The sequence below is a fragment of the Trichosurus vulpecula genome, chromosome 7 (genome assembly GCF_011100635.1).
Source record: "Trichosurus vulpecula isolate mTriVul1 chromosome 7, mTriVul1.pri, whole genome shotgun sequence".
Classification (NCBI taxonomy): domain Eukaryota; kingdom Metazoa; phylum Chordata; class Mammalia; order Diprotodontia; family Phalangeridae; genus Trichosurus; species Trichosurus vulpecula.
This window is the reverse complement of record NC_050579.1, coordinates 255,531,472-255,556,772: the sequence shown is the minus strand read 5'-3', so window position 1 is coordinate 255,556,772 and position 25,301 is coordinate 255,531,472. Positions and strand designations below refer to the sequence as shown.

General features: G+C 36.7%; 1 protein-coding gene across 1 annotated transcript in view; it reads right to left on the bottom strand.

Annotated features, from left to right (window-relative positions):
* Positions 1-25,301, bottom strand: part of TBCD (tubulin folding cofactor D) — a 497,899-nt gene that overhangs the window by 66,929 nt on the left and 405,669 nt on the right. The window contains exons 31-34 of the mRNA XM_036767571.1: positions 24,918-25,001; positions 7,997-8,155; positions 7,706-7,844; positions 2,926-3,047 (exon numbers count right to left, since the gene is read on the bottom strand). Of these exons, the coding sequence (XP_036623466.1) occupies positions 2,926-3,047; positions 7,706-7,844; positions 7,997-8,155; positions 24,918-25,001 (504 nt within the window). The remainder of the gene's footprint in view (positions 1-2,925; positions 3,048-7,705; positions 7,845-7,996; positions 8,156-24,917; positions 25,002-25,301) is intronic.

Genomic DNA, 25,301 nt, shown 5'->3' with positions numbered 1-25,301 from the left:
AGTTTTCTCTTTACATAAATACACATTACGCAAATTCAATTTTAGGTAAAGAATTCTGAAAGAAATGCACATTTCTCCCCCCCACCCCTATTAAAAAACCTTATGCTAACTTTACTGTATAGTACTGTGCTATCTCTTTCTCTCTCTGCTCCTGCCCCTCAAGTCAGAGCTCTGTGGCCTCCCACTAAAAAAAAAAACAAACAAAAAAACCCCCTTAAAATACCCTTTAAAAACCCTTTCAAGTGAAAGCAGAATGGACATGACAAGACTGCCACAGCCACCACAGCCAGATAAGGAGTGTGGCTTGAGACCTCCAGCACCAATAGCTTTGCTCTGCTTTGCTCACCCACCCATGTGGCCAGTCCTGCTTGTCTGGCTTCCATCTCTCCACACTTGAGTACCATGTATCTGCTTCCAGCACCTGCATGTCAACTGTCCTTTCTTGTCTTTCTCTGTGTCTGGTCCCCACGTCTGTTCTTCATGTTCCTCTTCTTGGTTCTAGCCAGGCCCCCCACATGGCTGACCTTGGCCCGCTGCGAGTTCCTCTTCCTACTCTCACTTCTCTGCCTCTGGCCCCCCACATGTCCTTGAACTCTGTGCAGATACCTTTTCTCCATGACTGTGAAACCCTTTCCTACCTTCTTCTCTTTCTTCCCCACTTCTCTGGGCAAATTCAAATTACATAAAGATAGCTTTACATAGAGATCTGCTGAATGGTTCAATTATGCAAAGTGACAACTATCTACCAAAAACAACAACAAAACTCCTAGGTCCTCTGCCTTTCTTATTTAAATTTTTGAACAACCCCTGACAACTTTAAGAGGATACTTGTTTCCTCCCCCAGTGCTATTTCATTGATTAAATTTTGTGTACCTTTCTATGTTTCTTTTGTTTACTACATTTTCATTTCAAAGTATCTACCCTGCCCTGGCATTCACCAGGAGTGATTGGAAATATTCTATTTGGTTAAAGATCCATTTTTTCCTTCATTTTATAAGAGCTTATTCTTGGTTGTAAGCCTTTATCTTTGGCCTTCTGGGATATCATATTTCAAGTTTTCCCCTCCTTTAAACTGGAAGCTACCAAGCCTTATATGGTCTTACTGGCTCCTTTGTACTTGAACTCTTTCTTTTTTGACTGCTTGAAGTACATATATTTTTCTTTAACCTGGAAGCTTCAGATTTTTGGTTATGATATTATTGGGAGCTTTCATTTGGAAGTTTCCTTTAAGAAGGTACCAGCGAATTCTTCCTATTTACAAAGTGTTCTCTTGTTCTAAGAGATCTGGCCAGTTTTCATTTATTTTTGGTCATGATTTTCAGATAGTCTAATGAATATTAGGTTATCTCTCCTTGACCTGTTTCCCAGGTTAATTGTTATACACACACACACACCCACACACACACACACAACATATGGATGCTATATATAGTATATATCTTTTACTTTTCCAAATTTTTTATTGTGTTCTAATTTGTCTTATTTTATGACTGTCCCATTCTAATTTTCAAGGAGTTCAATCCTTGGGAAAAGTTTGCCATTGCCTATTCTAGTTTTCTCCTGGGCAATTTTTCCTCTCCAGACATTCTATTTTATATTTCTTGATTCATTTCTTCAAAGAAATCTTCTACTCCTTGTTACCAGGACATTCTTCTCAGACACTATGTGGAATTGTGGATTACTCTGTTTTGCAAAGTTTGTCACTTGAGCTTCTCTTGGTCTGTTTTTATTCATTTGTATTTTTCTTTATGTTTTCTCATAGCTCTAACCTCAGTTTCTACATTGGGAATCTTTGGTTCGGTCAAATTCTGTTCCCTTACTTGAGACTGGTGTAGGTAGAGTTGATCTTGAATAGTTTTTATCAAAGACTAGGCTTCAATGTCTGTGGGAACTGTCTGGCCCTTCTTCCAAATATAAGTTAAATCCCAGGCTACTAGAATTTTGGTTTGGATGGCAGCTGCCTGGATATTTGATTACACATAGGCAGATATGTTTCAAGGGTTGAATGTGGACTGCATGGGTCCTTGTCTGGTCCTGTCACATGCTGCAGACTTAAGGCCTCTGGGTTGCCCTTGAAATGTTGTGTTTAGTCTTTTTTCCTGCAGTGGATGTGGATGCTGGATGCTGGCCCCTTCTCTTGTATGGGTTAGATGTGAGGCTGCTAGATCACCTATCACTGCAACGGTCCTGCTGTGGAACTGGGTAATTTTAAATTTAAATTTCTACTAAACCTAGTTTATCTCCATTTCATACTTCTCTGAGATTCTGACAATTTTTTCTTTGTTCATTTTTTTTTGTACAGTTTTGAACTGACTAGAGGGGCTTATAGCTAATTCTCTGTTTGTTTTTTATCGTTGTTCTGCATCTTTTATGGCATCCCTGGGGGATAAGTCCTAAGGTATCAACATCTCCACACCAGATTCATCTACTTTAAACCTCACTGAAAAACATATTATTGTGACAAGACTTGGAAAAAATGGATTATTTGTCAATGGTACATTTAATAAAGATGTAGTTTCAGGATGATTAATTTTCTTAAGAACTCAATATCAAACCACGTAAAACGAGTGACTGAAGCAAAATGAAGACATTACATGTATTTAATTATTCATAAATTGAATTATTTACAAATCAAATTTTATAAGGTTTACATCAATAACTTGATTATTTTACTTTGTCCTAGCTAATTAGTTATACCTCTGTTCCACATTAGATTTTGGGGAGGATTAAATAAGGTAACATAGGTGTTAAATAATTTTGCAGCTTGAATAGAACATAGACCATGGTACAATTTCATCATGTTTTAGGTGAGGAAACAGGAACACTGAAATGAAGTGCTATACAAATGAAAGGTATTACTACTACCACTACTGCTTCTACTACTACTTCACTATTCTCACAACTTTATTAAGATGTCTAAATTACCTGTCATTCAGGAGGTTGTCCTCAAATACCTGAATCAAAGTTTCACTAAAGCTGTCCATGGCTTGAATATCATTTTGAATTTTCTTCATGTACTCAAAAAGACTTTGTGTTGAATACCTGACCTGTAACACAGAAAAACATTCCAATAAAGACACTTGGGGAAAAGAAGCCATTTCTGGCAGATAAAGATATAAGAGGAAAATTAACCCCACATGTACACTCTTAACAACCACCACCGAGACAATGATGTACTGTAGAGAAGTTTGGCTTAATCTTTACAATGCATAGTTAATGTTAGAATCTAGTGAACCACCCAGCCTGAATCTTATTTCATATGTGTGTGTGTGTGTGTGTGTGTGTGTGTGTAACTATAGCCATTGTGCAGTTTGTTGTTTTAGTTCTGTTTTGTTTTCTCTGAACGAACTCACACAAACCTTCCCAAGTTTCTACGAATTCTCCATATGATGAAATAATATTCTATTATATTCATATACTAGATTCTTCAGCCATTTCTCAGTCAACAGACACTTACTTTGTTTCCAGTATTTGTTATGACAACTACTTTCAATTCTGTGAGGCTTTTCTTTCTTTGCCCTTTTCAGGTAAGAGGGGTAAGTAACTCTGGGTAAAAGGATATGAACAATATAGGCACTTATAATGATAAATTATTCAGTTATAATAACATGATAATGTATAGTTATACTCATCACTTATAATAATTATAAATATAATAATTCCAAATTATTTTACAGAGTGGTTGTTCGAACTTATATTTACACTAAGAGGATACTAGTATGTCTATCTTCCAACAATGACTATCATCATCTCTGGAAAGGCAGTGTAGCTACAGAGCTGGACTTACGTTCTAAAAGACCTGGGCTTCAGCCCTATCTCTGAGACACAGAGGTTCATTCCACCTTTCACTGCTCTAGAAGAGCTACTGATAGGTATCACAAATTCCCCATGCCAATGAAGTCACAGATTTGGACTTTTTTAAAAATCCCAACATATACCAATTTATAGACCATATCTGAAAAAAAAGAATGGATCCATTAAGCTACAAGTCTTTTTAAAAAAAATTCGTTATATTAGCCCCACTTTTAAGATAGTATAATTACTCTATTAAAATGTACTACAGGGCTTTGAAATAAAGTAAGTCAAAAAATCTCTGGGTATACAGAAGGACCGAATCTTTGGTCTAGTTTTAAAATAGTCACAAATCAAAATTCTCAAATATGGTAGTCTTCATTTGTAGTTGTTCCATTTCTTCACTATTCATTCATTTATACCCAAATCCATCTACAATATCCTAACAAGTGGACCTCTAGCTTCTATTTGAAGATCTTTAGCAACAGAGAATTCACAACCCACCAAATGCCTGATGTTTTAAACTTTAATTATCATCATCATCATCATCACTATCATCACCCAGTGAAGCAGCACATACCATTCTGTATACCAATTCTGTGTACCAATACCATGTTAATCAAATAATTAGATGGATTCACAGATCCAAACAGTCAAACAGATTCATAGAAAATCCAACGTTTTGTCACTTTTGTCAATTTTCAAGATATAAAGTCAAACTTTGGGGCTGTTTTGATTTGCATTTCTCTTATAATTAGTGTGATTTGGAGTATTCTTTCTTACAGTTCTTTTCAAAGCTTTATTAATATCCTTTGATCACTAATCTATCAGGGAATGGCTTTTGGTATTATTTAAATCAACGAAGTGTTTATATATCTTGGGATACCAAACCTTTATCAGAGAAATTTAATAAAAAGAATTTTTCCCTCATTTAACTGCTTCCTTTCTTATTCTAGGTACGTGAATTTTGTCTGTGTAGTTTTTCAGTTTCAAGTAATCAGGAATGTTTTTACTGATATTTTTGTTTCTGTATCACCTTCATTTTCAAAATACGTTCTTCAAGGGAGATATCCAATGTTAACAAGGTGGGGGGCGGGGATGTGAAAAAACCTATTTTAGCAAAATCAGCCAATATATCAAATGTCTCTAACAATATATAAAATGTTCTTCACTCATAGGTCCATCCCTCTTCCCCACCACATGCCCTGCAATGATGAGAGAGGGGGGAATTTTCTCATCTTTTTCTTCAGAACCAAATTTGATCGATAAAATTACAAAGTATTTAATTGATAGTGTTGTTCTTTTGTATTTACATTGTTGGAGTCATTATGCATATTGTCTTCTTGATTCTGTTTACTTCACTTTGCTTTAATTCATATAAGTATTCTACAGTTCTCAATAGTCATTTCCTACAGTGCAACGATTTGTCATTATATACTACAACTTGTTTGGGCAGCTAGGGTGTGCCAGGCCTAGAGTCAAGAAAACTCAACTTCCTGAGTTCAAATATGCCATTAGGCACTTACTAGCTATGTGTCCCTGAGCAAGACTCTTAACCCTATTTGCCTCAGTTCCTCATCTGTACAATGAGCTGGAGGAGGAAAATGGCAAAACACTCCAGTGTCTTTGCCAAGAAAACTCCAAATGAGCTCATAAAAAATTGAGCATGACTAAAAAAGGACTGGACAACTACAACTACAACTTGTTTGGCCCATCAATAGGGTTATACTTTCTTTTCAGTTCTTTGCTACTACAAAGAGCATTGTTATAAATATTCTGATGTAAATGGGGCATTTAATTTAATCATTAATTTCCTTGAAGTGTATGCCTAATAGAAGGGCTCTGGGTCAAGGAATTTAGACATTTTGACGACTTTCTTTGAATAATTCCAAATTGTTTTTTAGAATGCTTTGACCAATTCATTTATATTTATGTGCCTATTTTTCAATTTACGAAATACTTTAACAACACTTAGTGTGAAATGTTCACAATACACTTAATACTACCTAATGTAAAGCACCTAAAGCAAAGGAATTTTTTCATTTCTTCTACAACTTCTTTTGACAGGGCAAAATACATCAAAGTTGTACAAAAACTAAGGTTGCAAAGGAAGTATCAATTAATCATCCACAGCACCATCATTTTATTGGTAACGCAGTGTTTTGTAGTGTGTTTAACAAAGGAAAGTATTATCAGATGCAATATCTTCTGATTTTGTGCCCTCAGTTTAAATGGCTTCCAAACACATATGTTGGGTCTATGTCTGGGTTGTTAAAATATAGCTATGACTGATAATTAAAGCACATTCAAATTATAATGTGTAATTATTGCCAAATAGCACTTCTCACAAATGGGTGAAAAAGTTCTTAAAGAAGTAAAATGGGATAAGGAAAAAGTGCATTAAACACAAGTTTACAAGCCACCTAAATGATTTCTTTCAAAATAGAGATAGTAAGTAGAAAAAATTTTTACGTATCTGCAACATAAGAAAATAATGATTGAAGATATTTTCTACATCATGAATAAGTACAGTACAGTAGTTATGGAAAAAGAACATTAGCTTTAACATCGGATCACCTAAGATTGAGTCCAGGATCAATGTACTAGCTATATGTTCGGCAATTCACAAGCTCTCTTAAGAGACTGTGTTTCTTAACCTTTTAAAATAAGTATAATCATCCAACCTCCATCACTGGGGTTTTGTAACACTCAAATATGATGATAGATTGTAAAAGCACTCTGAAACCATAAAGTCTTATGCAGAGATAGCTATTATTGATTTCATAATCCTTTTATATTAGTCTTTTCTTTATACAATTTAAAAAACTCTGTTAACTGATTTAAAAGTAGCTAATCCTAATTCAATTTGTTCCCTTCAACCCCAGGTAATGAAAATAAAATAAAATAAAATCTGGCAAACTTTGAATGTTTTCCCTTTATAAAACTATATTGTCTAGAGAAACCACAAAAAACAGCATTCCTATTTCAAAAGTAAATTCTATTCTCATAATCTTAGCATTTGAGCTACTACCTATACCACGGGAAAAAATCTTTTTAAAACAATCTAGATTTCATTGTCATAGGATATTAGAGTTGAAATGACCTAAGATATCATTTCATCCAAACTTTTTATTTTACAAAAAAAAAAAGCAGAAAAATATCAACGGGGAAAAGAAAACCTGAGGGCGCACGTGATACTTTGTGAGAGTCCATTTTAACCCCAGAGGTATTCCTGAGTCTGCTCGCATATGACATATGTCACTGTCACCTTGAAGAAGGTGATCTCATTAAAGTTTCAGTCCTATCGCTCCTCTGTCACACATGATTTTTCACTGTCAAACCAACCATTTGATGACAAAGATGACCACATAATCTTGTGGTCGTGGGAAAAGAACTAAATCCTTCATTTTGTGTGGAAATGCACAGAATGAAGCAAAACCGTTCTGACTCAGAAAGTTAAAAGCTTTTAAAAAAGAACAGAAACCAACAAAAGACAACGAAAAGGTCCATAGTTACACTAATCTTTCTAATGTTTAACCTCCAACATGGCTGCAATTGATTAAGAAAAGTTTCACAGTATTCTAGAGCTGGAAGAGGCCTTAAAGGTAAATTTATTCCAACCTCTATACTTTATAGATGAGTAAATTGTGGCCCAGGACTATGGCTGTATCACCTCACCAACAACCTTCCTTAAATACACTGTGGTGAAAGACGAGTTACTGATCAAGTGCTTTCAAGGATACCCTAAGACCTTAGAGAGCAGAAGTGATCACAACAACTCATACATAAAGCACCCAACCCACATGACAGGCCTCAAAAGCACACAAAGCAACTTTGTTCCCCCCAAGTGGAGTATCATGGCTCCTTATACATCGAGGCTCTAAAAGAATTAAAACACAAAATGTTTTCTTACCGTTGACTCTGTTAAGCCACCAACAGAGACTGCCAACCCTAAGAGGACATGGTATCGATAGGCTGGCAATGCAAGAAGCTGAGTAATGCAAGGGAATGCCTGTGAAGGAGCATTCCAATTTAAAATAGAAGATTCTGATCTGTAAAAAGAAGTAAATAATTACAGTATATTATAGAATTTTATTTTTTCCTTCTTTTTTTATACAATCCATTCAATGAAGAGAAGAATAAATACAGCAATTAAGAGTATTTTGGAATAAAAATCTGAGGAAAAATATAAAATTTCTCATACCTTGGAAATATCTTCTCTAATTCTTCTCTATAAGGAAGGTGGGGAACTGGAGGACTGTCAAAGTGCAAAAGATTCAAGAAAATGGATCCAGCATGAGCTCGAAATCTATCAATTTTCTCACTCGATTGTTGGGCTAGACAGCACATGATCTTCTTGCAGCTGCAAAATAACAACAGCCACTGGTTTATCCACTGCTATCAGCATTATGAGGAATACAGGTGAAAAGCTTATATAGCAAAACTCAGATAGTTAGCTATTGTCCTAATGAAGAAGTTCTCAAACTTTTTGGTCTCTGGATTGTTTCATACTTAAAAATTACTGAGGATAAAGTCCAAAGAGCTTTTGTGTATGTGGCTTATATCTACTGATATTTACTATATTAGAAATTAAAATATTAGAATCATTATGAAAGGGTCTTGAGGACTTCCATAGGTTTAAAGACTATATTTTGAAACTTCTTGTCCTAAGATATATTAAAAGTTCTGTAATTCATTCTAACTATAGGTGGAGGATGGAGTGTAGAAAGACAATACAATGAGTAAAACATTGTTTACAGAAGAATAATTATTATTTTAGAGCAGATTATTTACAGTAATGTTTTTGTAAAAAAAAAATATGGAGCTAATGGTGCCTTCTGAGACCAAAAAGATTCACTTTTTGGAGGGGAGGGGCAGGGCAATTGCGGTTAAGTGACTTGCCCAAGGTCACACAGCTAGTACATGTGTCAAGTGTCTGAGGCCGAATTTGAATTCAGGTCCTCCTGACTCCAAGGCTGGGGCTCTACTCACTGCACCACCTAGCTGCCCCAAAAAGACTCATTCTTGACAGGCTGTCTTTGCTCTGGACATAAAGCATATGCCTCCTTCCTGCTTAACAATGTCTTATAATTTTCTGGAAACTTCTATATACCATGCTTCTACTCCCTATTTTTTAAAAACTAAATTTATTTCTTATTTTTAGTTTAAAACATTCAGTTCCACAAGTTTTTGGGTTCCAAATTTTCTCTCCCTCCCACTCCTCCCCCCAACTCCCCAAGACAGCATGTAATCTAATGTAAGTTCTACATATACCTTCACTTTGAACTTATTTATATAACAGTCCAGTTGTAATGAAGAATTATAACCAATGAAATGCATCATGAGAAAGGAGAAACGAAACCAAAAAAGAATGAAAAATAAAAAAAAGAGAGAGAGCAAAAAGTTTGCCTCAATCTGCATTCAGACTCCATAATTCCTTCTCTGGATGTAGACAGCTTTTTCCATCATGAGTCTTTTGGAGCTGTCTTTGAGCCTTGTATTGCAGAAAAGAGCCAAGTCTATCAAAGCTAGTCCTTACATATACCATGTGTCTGTAATCATGTATAATGATCTCCTGGTTCTGCTCCCCTCACTCAGCATCAGATCACATAAGTCTTTCTAGGTTGTGATGAAGTCCATCTGCTCCTCATTTCTTATAGCACAATAGTATCCCATTATATTCATATACCACAAGTTGTTTAGCCATTCCCCAATTGATGGGCATCCCCTTGATTTCCAATTCTTTGCCACCACAAAAAGAGCTGCTATAAGTATTTTTGTACATACTGGTCCATTTCCCACTTGTGTGATCTCTTTGGGATATAGCCCTAGAAGTGGTATTGCTGGGTCAAAGGGTATGCACATCTTTATAGCCCTTTGGGCATAGTTCCAAATTGCTCTCCAGAATGGCTGGATCAGTTCACAACTCCACCAACAATGTAACAGTCTTTCAATTTTCCCACATCCTCTCCAGTATTTATCATTTTCTTGTTTTGGCATGTTAGCTTTACTCCCTATTTTCAATCTAGTGATCTCCCTTCTGTGATATCCGAAGAGTCAACCAGACCACCAGAATTAGAATCCACCCTCTTCATATAAAACCAAAGAATTCCTAACTGTTTCAATGGGCTGACCTTGTGTCAACATGATTATAGCCAAATATTTTAAATATCGACTGGGAGGGTGAAACTGAATGTGTTAAGTGGCATTGTGACCTAAAAACCACTCAACCCAAGGCTGCAACAACTAAGACTTAATTGTGTCAGTCACTCCTGGTGAAAGAGGCCTAGTTATGTCCTTAGCTACAAAGTCTTCTACCCTCGCGACAACTACTCCTCTATTCTCCTGATCTCAGGTGTCTTGTTTAAAGCCTTGAACTTTTCCATGCATAACCTGGAAGGCACTATAATAAAATGATTTATGTATTTCTGGACTATTTGATTCTCTAGTGAATTATCTTCCAACAATGATACATGATATTAAGGACTAGGATATCTTAAACTACAAAATGAGTGGATTGGGCTACATGATTTTCTAGGTCCTTCCAACTTTAGATCTATGATCCTGCATAAATAATACTTTGTTGTTGTTCAGTTGTTTCAGTCATGTTCGACTCTTTGTGAACATATTTGGGGTTTTCTTGACAAAGATACTGCAGTGGTCTGCCATTTCCTTCTCTGGCTCATTTTTCATATGAGGACACTGGGACAAAAAAGGTTCAATGACTTGCCCAGGATCACACAGCCAGTAAGTAAGGCTGGATTTGAACTCAGGACTTTCTGATTCGAGGCCCAGTGCTCTATCCATTGTGCTACCTAGCTGCCCAATGGATCATTGTATTGTTGAAAAGAACTAAGTCTATCAGAGTTGATCATCATGGAATGTTTTACTGGTTCTGCTCGCTTCACTTTGCATCACTTCATTGTAAGTCTTTCCAGGTTTTTCTGAAATCTGCCTGCTCACCATTTCTTTTTTTTTTAAATTTAATTTATTTAATATATTTAGTTTTCAGCATTGATTTTCACAAGAGTTTGAATTACAAATTTTCTCCCCATTTCTACCCTCCCCCCACTCCAAGATGGCATATATTCTGGTTGCCCCGTTCCCCAGTCAGCCTTCCCTTCTGTCACCCCACTCCCCTCCCATCCCCCTTTCCCTTCCTTTCTTGTAGGACAAGATAAATTTCTATGCCCCATTGCCTGTGTATCTAACTATCTAGTTGCATGCAAAAACTTTTTTTTTTTTGGTTTTTCAACATCTGTTTTTAAAACTTTGAGTTCCAAATTCTCTCCCCTCTTCCCTTCCCACCCACCCTCCCTAAGAAGTCAAGTAATTCAACATAGGCCACATGCGTATCATTATGTATAACCCTTCCACAATACTCATGTTGTGAAAGACTAACTACATTTTGCTCCGTCCTAACCTATCCCCCTTTATCCAATTTTCTCCCTTGACCCTGTCCCTTTTCAAAAGTGTTTGTTTTTTATAACCTCCTCCCCCATCTGCCCTCCCTTCTATCATCCCCCCCTTTTTATAGTCTTCCTCCTTCTTTCCTGTGGGGTAAGATACCCAATTGAGTGTGTATGGTATTCCCTCCTCAAGTCAAATCTGATGAGACCAAGATTCACTCATTGCCCCACACCTGCCTTCTCTTCTCTTCCTACAGAACTGCTTTTTCTTGCCACTTTTATGTGAGATAATTTACCCCAATCTATCTCTCCCTTTCTCCCTCTCTCAATATATTCCTCTCTCATCCCTTAATTTGATTTTATTTCTTTTAGATATCATCCCTTCATCTTCAACTCACCCTGTGCCCGCTCTCTCTCTATATATATATACACACATACATATATACATACATACACACATATACATATATACATACATACACACATATACATATATATACATATACACACATATATATATGAATATTCCCTTCAGCTACCCTAATACTGAGGTCTCATGAATCATACACATCATCTTTCCATGTAGGAATGTAAACAAAACAGTTCAACTTTAGTAAGTCCCTTGTGATTTCTTTTTCTTGTTCTTTTTCTTGATTAGCTTTTCATGCTTCTCTTGATTCTTGTGTTTGAAAGTCAAATTTTCTATTCAGCTCTGGTCTTTTCACTGAGAAAGCTTGAAAGTTCTCTATTTTATTGAAAATCCTTATTTTGCCTTGGAGCATGATACTCAGTTTTGCTGGGTAGGTGATTCTTGGTTTTACTCCTAGCTCCACTGACCTCCAGAATATCATATTCCAAGCCCTTCGATCTCTTAATGTAGAAGCTGCTAGATCTTGGATTATTCTGATTGGGTTTCCACAATACTCAAATTGTTTCTTTCTGTCTGCTTGCAGTATTTTCTCCTTGATCTGGGAGCTCTGGAATTTGGCAACAATATTCCTAGGAGATTTCTTTTGGGGATCTATTTGAGGAAGCAATCGCTGGATTCTTTCAATTTCTATTTTGCCCTGTGGCTCTAGAATATCAGGGCAATTCTCCTTGATAATTTCTTCAAAAATGATATCTAGGCTCTTTTTTTGATCATGGCTTTCAGGTAGTCCAATAGTTTTTAAATTATCTCTCCTGGATCTATTTTCCAGGTCAGTGGTTTTTCCAAGGAGATATTTCACATTGTCTTCCACTTTTTCATTCCTTTGGTTCTGTTTTATATCTTGATTTCTCATCAAGTCACTAGCTTCCACTTGCTCCAATCTAATTTTTAAGGTAGTATTTTCCTCAGTGGTCTTTGGGACCTTCTTTTCCATTTGGCTAATTCTGCCTTTCAAGGAATTCTACTTCTCATTGGCTTTTTGGAGCTCTTTTGCCATTTGACTTAGTCTTTTTTAAGGTGTTGTTTTCTTCAGTATATTTTTCAGTATTTTTGGGCGGTCTCCTTTAGCAAGTCATTGACTTGTTTTTCATGGTTTTTTCACATCCTTCTCATTTCTCATCCCAATTTTTCTTCTACTTCTCTAACTTGCTTTTCCAAATCCTTTTTGAGTTCTTCCATGGCCGGAGACCAGTTCATGTTTTTCTTGGAGGCTTTTGTTGTAGGCTCTTTGACTCTGTTGACTTCTTCTGGCTGTATGTTTTGGTCTTCTTTGTCACCAAGGAAAGATTCCAAAGTCTGAGACTGAATCTGGGTGTGTTTTTGCTGCCTGGCCATGTTCCCAGCCAACTTACTTGACCCTTGATTTTTTCAGCAGGGTATGACTACTTGTAGAATAAAGAGCACTATGTTCCAAGCTTGGGAGGGATGCGCTGTAGATTTGAGAGCTATTACAGCCATCTCTGCCACACCAGCACTCCTCCTTCCCCAAGAACTCCCAACCCGGACTGGACTTAGATCTTTAGCAGGCTCTGCACTCCTGCTCTGATCCCCCACTTAATTCCTCCCACCAGGTGGGCCTGGGGCCAGAAGCAACTGCAGCTGTAGTTCTGTAGCTGCCCCACCTCTGCTGCCCCCTGGGGTTGTGGCTGAACCTCGAACTCTATCACCTTTTCCCCAGCAGCTTTTCCCACTAACCTTCTCTGTTGTCTTTGGTGTTTGTGGGTTGAGAAGTCTGGTAACTGCTGCAGCTCACTGATTCTGGGTGCTAGGGCATGCTCCGCCCGCCTCCTGGTCTGGTTGGTCTGCACAGCCTACACTGGGCTCTGCTCCCCTCTGCTCCGCTCCCAGTTCTGTGTGCGAAAGGCCTCACCCAGCAACTATCCAGGCTGTCCTGGGCTGGACCCCTGCTTCCCTCTACTATTTTGTGGGTTCTGCAGTTCTAGAATTGGTTCAGAACCATTTTTATTGGTTTTTGGAGGGACTTGGCCAGGACCCCACGCTAGTCCCTGCTTTCCAGCTGCCTTCTTGGCTCCGCCCCCTGCTCACCATTTCTTATGCAACAATAGAATTCCATTACATTCACATACCACAACTTGTTCAGCCATTCCCCAATTGATGGGTATCCCCTTGATTTCCAATTCTTTGCTACCACAAAAAAAGCTATATTTGTGTACAAGTAGGTCCTTTCCCCCTTTTTATGATCTCTTTGGGCTACAAAATTGGTAGTGTTATAGCTGGAACAAAGGGTATGCAGAGTTTGATTGGCCTGTGGGCATAATTCCAAATTGCTCTCTAGAACGGCTCCATCAACAATGCAATAGCATCCTCATTTTCCCATATCTTCTCCCATATTTATCATCTTCCTTTTCTATCATATAAGTCAATCTGATAGGTATGAGGTGGTACTTCAGAGTTGTTTAAATTTACATTTCTCTAATCAATAGTGATTTAGAGCATTTTTTCATATGACTACAGATAGCTTTAATTTCTTCATATGAAAAATGCCTGTTCATGTCTTTTGACCATTTATCAATTGGAGAATGACTTGTATTCTTATAAATTTGACTCAGTTCTCTAGATATTTGATAAATGAGGCCTTTGTCAGAGATGTTTGCTGTAAAAAGTGTTTCACAGCTTTCTGCTTTCCTTCTAATCTTGGTTACATTGATTTTGTTTGTGCAAAATTTTCTTAATTTAACATGATCAAAATTATCCATTTTGCATTTTATAATGTTCTCTCTTTGGTCATAAATTCTTCCCTTCTCCATTAGACCTTTCTTGTCACTTTTTGAAAAATCTGACTCTTGCAGTTTTCCCCATTCTTTAAATTATTAAATATCTGCTTCTCCATTGGCTCCCTTCTTTCTGTATTCAACTATGTATAAATCTTTCTTACCTGAACACATTTTGTTTGACCTTACTTCCTAGTTCCAAACTTGTCCACAAAGTTAACTATGTTCTGATTCCATTTTTTCATTACCCAATCATCCTTAATAGCCTACAATTTTCAAACCTCCAGTTGTTCAGTTGTTTAGTTGTGTCCAACTCTTCCTGACCCCATGAGGCATATTGCCAATAGGGTTTTGTTGGCAATGACACTGGAGTGGTTTGCAAAACTTAAGTAACTTGCCCTGGGCCACACAGCTAGAATGTGTCTGAGAACAGATTTAAACTGGGGTCTTACTGACTCCAGGGCCACTGATCTATCTATGGAGCCACTAAGCTGCCTCCAAGGAAAACAGAGGTTAAGTGACTTGCACCAGATCACACTGCTAGTGTCTGAGGCTGGATTTGAACTCAGGTTTTTCTGAGTCCAGGCCCAGAGCTCTATACCCTGAGCCATCCAGCTGTCACTCAAACTTCTAGTGCAATTCCTAAAATGCCAGTAACTTTAGTAGCATAAAATCCCATTATATTTACTCAGTCTTAGTCTTTGTTTTTCTACTATATTTGATAATATTGAATATTTCTTCTTTTTAAAATTAAAATTATCTTTCAATTAATAAGTATTTTCCCTCTCTCCCCTCCACCTCTCCATTCCCAAGAAAAAAGATAAAAATGAAACCTTTGTAATAAATAATCAGGTAAGAGACCTTACTAGGGGGTGGAGGCAAGATGACAAAGAAAAGGCAGGGACTCATCTGAGCTCTCACAAATTCCCATTCAAACAACTTTAAATAATGCCTCAAAACAAATTTTTTGGAGTAGCAAAAAGCCACAAAAGGATGGGGTGAAACAATTTTCCAGCCCAAGACAACTTAGAAGGTTGGAAGGAAAGGTCTGTCACATTAAGGTGAGAGTAGAACACAGTCCAGTGCAAGCCACACTCCAGCAAACCAGTCATAGAACTTGGGGGTGACTGAATTAGTGTTGGCAGCACTTCCAGAGCTCTCAACCCACAGATAGGAAGGGGGTTGGACAACTGGTCAAAGGAGATTAAAGGGGTCTCTTTGCTGGCACTGAAGGCAGGACTATGTTGCATTGCCCATACTCAGATCTGGGTCCTGGTCATGGGTAGCAGTCCCAGACTAAGGAGGAGCAACACAACAGAACACAGGCCAGGAGAGTAGTAAACAGACCTCCCTTTAGATCATATCACCTTAGAAGAACTAAAAACTTACAGAACAAAAGAACTAGCTCTAAAAACAGCTGCACAAAAAAACCTGAAGTTTGGGATAGTACCCCCTAAACCCTGGGAGCAGAGTCCAATTTTAAATAAAGGTAAAAGTCAAAAAACAGCTAAAAATGAGTGCCAGGAAAAATCAAAACACAAACTCAGAAAACAAAGAAGTCAAAATTGCTACATCCAAAGCCTCAAAGAAAAAACGTGAATTGGTCTCAAGCCCAAAAGAAATTCCTGGAGAGTGTAAAAAGGATTTTTAAAATCAAATAAGTAGAGGAGATATTGGGAAAAGAAATTAGTGTTATGCAAGAAAATAATAACAACAATAAAGAGCCAACAGCTAGGTAAAAGAGGCATGAAAATACTGAAGGAAATAACATTTTAAAAATACTGAAGAAAATAACACCTAAAAATGGTAAAAACGGCACAAAAATCCAATGAAGAGAAAAATACCTAAAAAAGCAGAAGTGGCCAACTGGAAAAAGATATACAAAAATTCACTGAAGAAAAGAACTCCTTAAAATGTAGAATTGGCCAAATGGAAAAGGAGGTACAATTGAAGAAAATAATTCCTTAAAAATTAGAATTGGGCAAGTGGAAGCTAATCACACCATGAGAAATCAAGAAACAATAAAACAAAATCAAAAGAATGAAAATATAGAAGAAAATGTGGAATAATCTCCTTGGAAAAACAACTGACCTAGAAAATAGGTCCAGCAGAGATAATTTAAGAATTATCAGACAGATTCTGGGAAGATGGTGGAGTGGGTCAGAAAAATTCCAAGCTCTCAAGATTTTCCTCCAAAAGAGATAAAATAGGGTGAAAAAATGGGGAGGTGGGGGTGGTAAAATAAGAATAGGGGCACAAAAGGGGTCCTCCTGGGATAATATGATTAGATCTGAAGGAAAATCCCAGGATGAGGTTTGGTCCCTGTGAAGAGTAAATACCTCCTGCCTAGGGTATGCTTTAACAATAAGCTGCAGGCTGCTTAAGCAACAAAACAAGCAGCAAGTCCTGGGATCAGCTAGGTTGGGAGGCTGCCTCAGCCCCAGCCACAGGAACTTTTACCCCTGGGACAGTGAGGAAAGTTGAGCGTCTGAGCAGAGGAAGATCTAGGGGACCCCTGATGACAAGAAACGGCAGAACCACCTAGGCTGCAGAGAGTTGCAGGGGCCAGAAAAAACTAGCACATGCCAGCTGAGTACATAAGCAATGGGGCAGGACACCCCTGGCTGTGGGCATTTACAGGAGGCTGGAGGTTTGGCTTTGGTTCCAGGTTCTAGGGGAGAACTGAAGATCTGAGGTGAGAGGCACCTCCACCCCCATATCCCAGGACTAGAGGTGATTACAAAAATTTACTACTACTACAAAAAAGGCACAGGTAAAGGAGAAAGAATCCAACCACAGAAAGTTATTATAGGCATAGAAAACACAGGGGTTCATCTTCAGAGGAGGATATTGAAGCAAAGAAACCCTCTTCTAACCCAAAGAGTAACGTCAAATGGTCACCTCCCCAAAATAAATTTATAAAAGAATTTAAAAAGACCTTAAAATCAAATGAGAGAGACTGAAGAAAAACTAAAAGAATAAATAAGAAGAACAATCCAAGAAAAACAAGAAGATTATGAAAAGAAAGTCAATCAATTAGAAAAGGAGATCTAGAATCTTAAGGAAGAAAGTGGCACCTTGAAAATTAGAACTGGGCAAGGGGAAGCCAGCAAAGTTATAAGAGATCAAGAAATAGTTCAACAAAATATAATGAATGAAAAAATAGAAGAGAAAGTGAAACATCTTATAAGAAAAACAACTGATCTGGAGAACAGATCAAGAAGAAAAAACATAAGAATAATTGGACTACCTGAAGCTATGATTACAAAAAGAAACTTGATGTAATAATAAAAGAAATAATTAAAGAAAATTCTACTGAAGCATTAGAACAAGGGGTGGGGGAGTAGTAATATGAGTCTTGTCTGTTGTTAGTTCTTCATGGTTTTACTTCATTTGGGACACTTGTATTCTACACCACGGTAAAAGCTGAAATTATTTTATGTGCATAATTCCTATTTTTGAGATGTTTTAAAGATTGTGAGGATCAAGTCCAATTAAATTAAATTTCTGTTTAAATATTTAGGTCTTAAGTTATTAGGTGCGTAAATATTAAGCACTGATATTAATTCATTACCTATGGTGTCTTTTAACATAACATAATTTTCTTGTTTATGTAATTTTTCTATATTTACTATAGACATCTGAAATCATGATTACTGCTACTGCTTTACTGAGTTTAGCTGAAACATAACAGACTTTTTTTTTTCCCAAACTAATTTTAATCTTTGTGATTGTAAGTTTCAACTGGTTCTTGTAAAAAACAAATTATTGGAATCTGTTTTCTAATACATTCTTTTACCATCTTTCCTTTTATCAGTTGCTCCATTACATTCTTATTCAAGGTTACAATTGTGAGATGTGTACTTTCATCCATCCTCACTCCTGGGCTTTTCACTCTCTTTATTCCCTCCTCCCTCCTTATAAAAGTAAGTAGGTGGTAGAAGAAAGACAATTAGCTTGGCACTTGTGATCTTGTAAGTGAAACTGCCTGTTTCATCTTGGAGGTTCTTACCTTCAAGTTCCTCCATCCAACACTGAAATCTTTGGCTTATGACTATTTCTATAACTATCTTTCCCTCCTCATCCCTGTCTCTGTCCCCTCCTATTTTCCTTTTGGGTTTAATATAGTTCTATATCAAGATATGTATTACATGTATTTAATGTAATTTTATTCAACTTTCCTCTTTTTCTCATTCAGAGGAACGTGAGATTCATGGAATGCCCATCCCCCTTATTTTCCTCCATGGCTATATAAACTTCATCTTATACATCTTATACAACTCTATTTTGCTCTTCTTGTCCTTTTCCCCCAGTAAAACTGTCTTATCCTTTTCATTCTTGTTTTCTCCTAAGACCATTAAAACAAAATAAAATCATTCCCAGACCCTCTGTCATTTCAATATTTCTCTATCCCCCTTACAGATATTAGGGTTCTAAGAAGAAATTATTTGTATCCTATTAAAATGTAAATAATTCATCCCCATACATTCCTTTTCAATTATGCAAATATGTATACCTATCTGCATTTCTCTTGGAACTTAATTTTCCATTTCCAAATGTCTATATAATTCTGATCATTTCATCAGGAATGCTTGAAAATTCTCCATTTGACTAAAGATCCATTTTTTAAAAATCACCAAGCCATTTTTAAAACATTTTGCCAGGTAAATCATCCCTGGCTATAACCATTTATCATTTACTTACCTTTTGGAATATAATATTCCAAGCTTTCTTCTTTTGGATGATGACAATCACTAGCTCTTCTCTAATCCTTATGTAGTTCCTCTATATCTGTATGGCTTTTTGGAGTTTCTGCTGGATTTCCTTGTATTTTGGTCATGTTCTTCAGTTGAGTAAGTAAATAAGTAAGGCCTGCCCATCTTAAGTATAGTGGGCCAGACTAGACCCTTCCCTTCAAGGGATTTTGTGGTTCTTCCTAGAGAATCTTTCTTGTTACAGGACTCTGGGACTTCTTCCTATACAGTCTGACTGGGGTCCATTCCCCCTGGTGGTGGGTTTGGAAGTTATTCCTGTTCTGAGTTCTCTGCACAGGTTTCAGTGACTGCTCGGGGTAGATTTTGCATAGGGCCTTTCATTAATAGTTTGGCTGAGGTCAATGGTATCATGAGAAATGCTGACGCTTCTCTCTCTGCTAGCTAAGATTGGATTAAGGTCCTTGGAACTGGACGATCATCAGGCTCCGTTTCAGGGTTTTCTGAGCTGGATCATAAGATGCCTAAGGCTACTTCCACGTGAAGCAGGCTTAAGCAACCATTCACAGTTTTAATTAGAGGGATCTGCCCAGGATGCCCCAAAGTGACTCTCCTTAGGCCTTAAAAAAGTCAGGTTTGGCCAGGTTTGGGCCCTGGAAAGCTCAGGCATGAAATGCTATAACCATTCTAGGTGAGGGGGATCTGGCTATGCTCTACCCTCTATACATCATTCTCTCTGTCTTGGTGTATAGTTTAGGATTTCTGCAAGACAATTCCTCTTTAAATATTCCTGTTTAAATTCCTGGATTGAATGAAGGAGTCTAGAGGTGATGCTTTCTAATAGCCTAGTAGAGTGATAAATCTTTATACATGAATAAAGTGTTTGTACTCACACACTAAAGCTATCATAAGACCATTCATATGTTTTCCTCAGAATCAGTTCCCAAGTTCCTCATTTCTGTCACCATCCAAAACTGATCTTCCCCAGGCTATTCTTCCTAATGTTCAACCACTGCCTTCTTTGGGTCTTATCTCTTCCTCTTTATCTTGACTTATGGCTAACTCAGAAACTTACTATGTTTATTTCTATTTTTATTTCTATTTCATAGATAGAAATTCATACTTTTCCATACATATCATTTCTTGCACGAGCACTGCCCATCCCTCTTCTCCAAGTAAAATCACTTATTCAATCAACAAGTCATTGGCCATTTCCCGTCTTTGTGGTGAATATCAGGCCACTGGACCCAGATGGCTCTGGAGCAGAAAGTGAGGCTGGTGACCTGGCACAGCCTTCCCTCATTAAAAACAAAGTCAACTGCAAGTCATGTCATCATTTCCCTGATGTTATGGTTTTCTTCAAGAACGAAAGACAAGCGCAACAACATTTATGAAGTACTTACAATATGCCAAGACTATACTAAGTACTGGGAACACAAAGAAAAATATTGAATACTTAAGAGGAATATGTGGCAATACACACAAGAGTCTAAGGGAAACATCAGGTTAAAAATCACTCTTCAACAAGCCATTCAAAACTAACATCACATTCATAGTTATAACTTCTTGCTTTAAATATTCTCAGGACCCGTATGTACAAAAATATTTACATAGCAGCTCTTTTTGTGGTGGCAAAGGATTGGAAATCAAGAGGATGCCCATCAATCGGGGAACAGCTAAACAAGTTGTGAGATATGAATGTAATGGAATACTATTGTGCTATAAGAAATGAGGAGCAGAAAGACTTCACAATAACCTGGAAAGACTTACATGATCTGATGCTGAGTGAGGGAAGCAGAACCAGGAGAACATTATACATGATTACAGACACACAGTATCTGTGATGACTAACTTTGATAGATTTGGCCCTTCTCAGCAATATAAGATTCGAAGATAGCTCCAAAAGACTCATAATGGAAAAAGTTATCCATATCCAGAGAAAGAATTACAGAGTCTGAATGCAGGTTGAGGCAAACTATTTGCTCTCTTTTTTTGTTTCCTTTTTTTTTTTTTTGGTTTTGTTTCTTCTTTCTCATGATTCATTCCATTGGTTATAATTCTTCTTTACAACTTGACTATTGTGTAAACAAGTTTAATGTGAAGGTATATACAGAACCTCTATCAGATTACATGCCGTTTGGGCCGGGGGGGGGAGGAGAAAGAGGGGGAGAAAATTTGGAACTCAAAAACCTGTGGAACCAAGTGTTGTAAACTATAAATAAAAAATAAATTTTAAAAGAAAGAAAGTAGCAAGTTAGGGAGAAGCATAGTGTATTTATGTTCCAAACATATTCTGGTGTAGTTCATTTGGGTATTTGGTAGACTTCTTTTCTAGAAGTAAAGAACATGATAGGCCAGGTATAGATTACCGAGCAATTCTCTTAACCAAAGTCATCAGTTCTGATTTGGTACATTATAAAGTAACATGAACAAATCATCCAATTTTATTTGTAGTGCTTCAGGATTGAGCTTTACGTTAATGCCTTTGGATATTAATAGAGCATTGTTACCAAGAAGAGATCAGATTCCTTTAAAACAACACTGTTTTTAGTGGGTAGTGTGGTACTGGGAGCATTGCACATAATGTGACAAATCGCTGACAACGTGGATAGGGAGTGTTGGTGGCTTTTGGATCATGTAGTTGGCTAATACTTCAATTTTTAAAAATTCTGTTGTCACGAATGGAATATTAAACATGGCTAATTTAACATCAAAAAGAGGGTGTATACACACATGCTAGATTAATATTAAATATAGATACTGCATTATGAAATTTTGGATTTGAGGATTTTAAATGGATATATTTATGAATTAAAAGCATATCTTGGATGAATTTAAAATGATACAATATTTTACTCCATAATTTATAAAAAATATTCTCAGAATTCACTTATTCCACAAATATTCACTGAGCATTTAATACATGACTGGCAAGACTATTTAATACATAATTATTACTTGCTTTTAAAATGTTCTCCAGTTTTTTCATACTATCTCCTAAACCAAATTGTAAGGTTCTTCTAGGCAAGGACAGTATTAGATTTCGTATAAAAATCTACTAGAATCCTGACTACAGGGCAGCCATGTCATAAACACTGGTTGATAAATCACTCAGAAATAACAAAGTGGAAGTGTCAAGAATGTTAAGATGAAAGTTCATCACAAGATGAACTGTGGCTTGTAAGAAAGAAGAAATGCTAATGGCTGAGAAAAGGTGTTTTGAAAAATATATGTCAGGGGCAAAAAAAAAAGGAGGATTAAAGAAGAGATAGGATAACTGCCTGTGGTGAATGGGACAATGAGGGCTGAGGTAGTTCTGTCTTCCTTTCATTGTTATTTATCATTGCCTCATTTTACCTTTGTTTTTTCTCCTCTAAGTAGAATTATTTTCTAGATTAGAAATGACAGAAGAAAAATCATTAGTAGAGATAAGAAAGCACAGATAATTAATCATAGTACTCAGGTGACTTTAATGAATTGATGTCACCAGACCTAGATGAACTCCATTCAAGGTTATTTTTTTTAAATGGCAGATGTCATTGATGGAGCTGTTGTCAGTGATATTTTAGAGAACAGGGAAAAGTGAAGCTGTTCCACAAAGCTCAATAAAGGAAAATGCTGTCCCAGTTTTCAAAAATGAGCAAAGAGTACAAGATGCAAATTGTAGGCTTGTAAGTCTGACTTTTGATTCTTGAAAAATCCTAGACTAGTGCATTAATGAACATCTAGGAAAGGTGATCACAAAAAAAAGCCTGCATGCCTCTTTTAAGAATAGAACACTAGGATTAACATGGATAAGTATAAAGTCTTATCCTTAGGTTCAAAAAATCAACTTCAATAACAGATAGCCATTTGTTTGAAAAAGATCCAGGTATTTTAATAAAAGTCATACATATATTAAAATAGACCCCCACAAAAATCAAATATAATCTTAGTGTGAATAGAGAGGCATAGTATACAACTAGTGAAGTGATATCCCTGCTTTACTGTCCTCTCGTCAGACCACACCTGGAATATTATATTCAATTCTGCATGCCACATTTTCAGAAGGACATTTGCTCAGAGAAGGGCAAATCATTTAGGGACTTGAGATAATGTCATATGAAAACTGGTAAAAGGAAAAGGAAACATTTAGCTTGGAGAAGATAAGATTTGAGACACAATAGCTGTTTACAAATATTTGAAGGACTATTTGGGGAAAATTAGAATTGTCCTGTTCAGCACCAAAGAGCATAATTAGGAACAAGGGTAGAAGCTGTAGAAAGGGACAGTTCGACACACACAAAAAAATTAACAAGTAGAGCTATAAAAAAGTGGAATGAACTAAAACATAAAGTTCTCCCCCATTAGAGTTTTTACAGGTATACTAGTATAATGTTCAGGTAGGAATTAGGCTAGATAGCTTCCGAAGTCTCTTCCCACTTTAAACATTCTATGATTCTACATGGCCTTGTATAGAGCCTCAACATTTTCTAGCTGGTTTCCTGATTATCCTAAGTGTTGCAAAATGAATGTCAGAACCTTGAAAGTAAAAACCTCTTTTCATTTTTTATCCCTGAGTAGGGACAGTAGCATATGAGGAGTCTGCCTGAGATGACATAGGAATATAATGGTGGGAAGCAAGAATATCCCTCCTACTTTGCCACAGGGTGACTAACCTAGTTTCTCTACTCCATATCAACTTATTTTAGATTGTTCCTTCTTTCTAAACCACACTTTCTCTAAAAGCTAAAAGATCTAAAAGATCATGAACAACTCTTCTTTTGTCATCCCTCATGCCAGAAAAGGGATAAAAAGCACTTCGATTTTGCATTATCTTCATCATCATTCTCCTGTCAAGTCCTTTCTTTCTTATTAGACAAAATACATGCAGAATTTTAGCATGACCATATTCAATGCCTGTGATTATAACTGGGTTGGACATATTTCCAAATTCCCAGTGATTTTAGGGCAGGGTATGTATATTCATTATTCTTCCTTCTTCTAAGGGACAATACTAAAAGATAAATCTAAAAATGATGTGAGTGATGGCAACATTTGGGAATAGCATATAGCCTCCCAAGTTAATATTTCTGATGGGAAAATACTCATTTGAATGCATAGGTTTTAATATAATTGTTAAAGAACTAATCAAATTACTTTAGAACATTATATCCTAATCTACCTAATTGTATTTACTTCTGCAAAATTTAAAGCTCAGTAGAACTATGCCCCATTATTGTTTTTACCCTCCTTTCACTCTGCTGCCAGGCATTTAAATGCAATGTGTCCTCAGCATTCTGTCACTGTAGAAACAATGATATATTTTGATGTGTTTTTCTTTCAGTCTCCAGATATACTAATTATCTAACTGGGTAGTTATATATGTCATTTCCACAAATGCACCATCATATTTCCTTTAAAAAATGGTATTGAAACTCAAAAAGTAATGAATCCCTGCAGGCCATATACTAACTTAGAAAGCCATAAATCACCATCATCTATGCTGTATTATATTTTTATTTATTTTGTTAAACATTTCCCAATTATAACTCTAGAGTTTTGTGAGTGTGGCCCTCAGTGAGTTTGACACCTCTGCCTTCTAACATGCTTGCCAATATGAATCATGACTGTTTCTGGACAAATGGACTACACAAACTTTTATTTACAATAGTCAAGCTGCTTGGCACTCACTGGTTATACCCAATACAGGAAAATGTTAAGAGCCTCTGGAAACAACTAGGTATCTACTGAGGGAGTTGTAGGGCATGGCCAACATCATGATACATATTCCAATGGGACTGAAGTTAGTAGAAATATAGGATTTATAGGATGAAGCTAGCTATACAATTTCAATACTCACACACTTGCTTCAATGAGCTCTGGATGATTTCTTGTTAGCAAAATTGTCAGCTCCATTAGACCTGTCATTGCAGCCTCCCGGACCCTGTTGGCACAAAAAAAAATTGATGAGAGTAAATTCAATTAGATGCATCATGTTCATTTTAATCATTCTATCGCACCTACACTAACATACACCAACAAAGAAGTTTCACTTACTTGATCTATGTCTCTGAGCATGAGGACAAGTAAAAAATAATTACAATAAATTCTGAAAGTCACTGGGATTTGGAGAAGTAAATCTCCTTCTCAATAATATCTATTTCGTTTTTAAACCATTCTTATTACAATATCAACACTACCCTTTCGACTGCCTAGAAATCCTGCAAGGTTCTTTTTGGGTAAA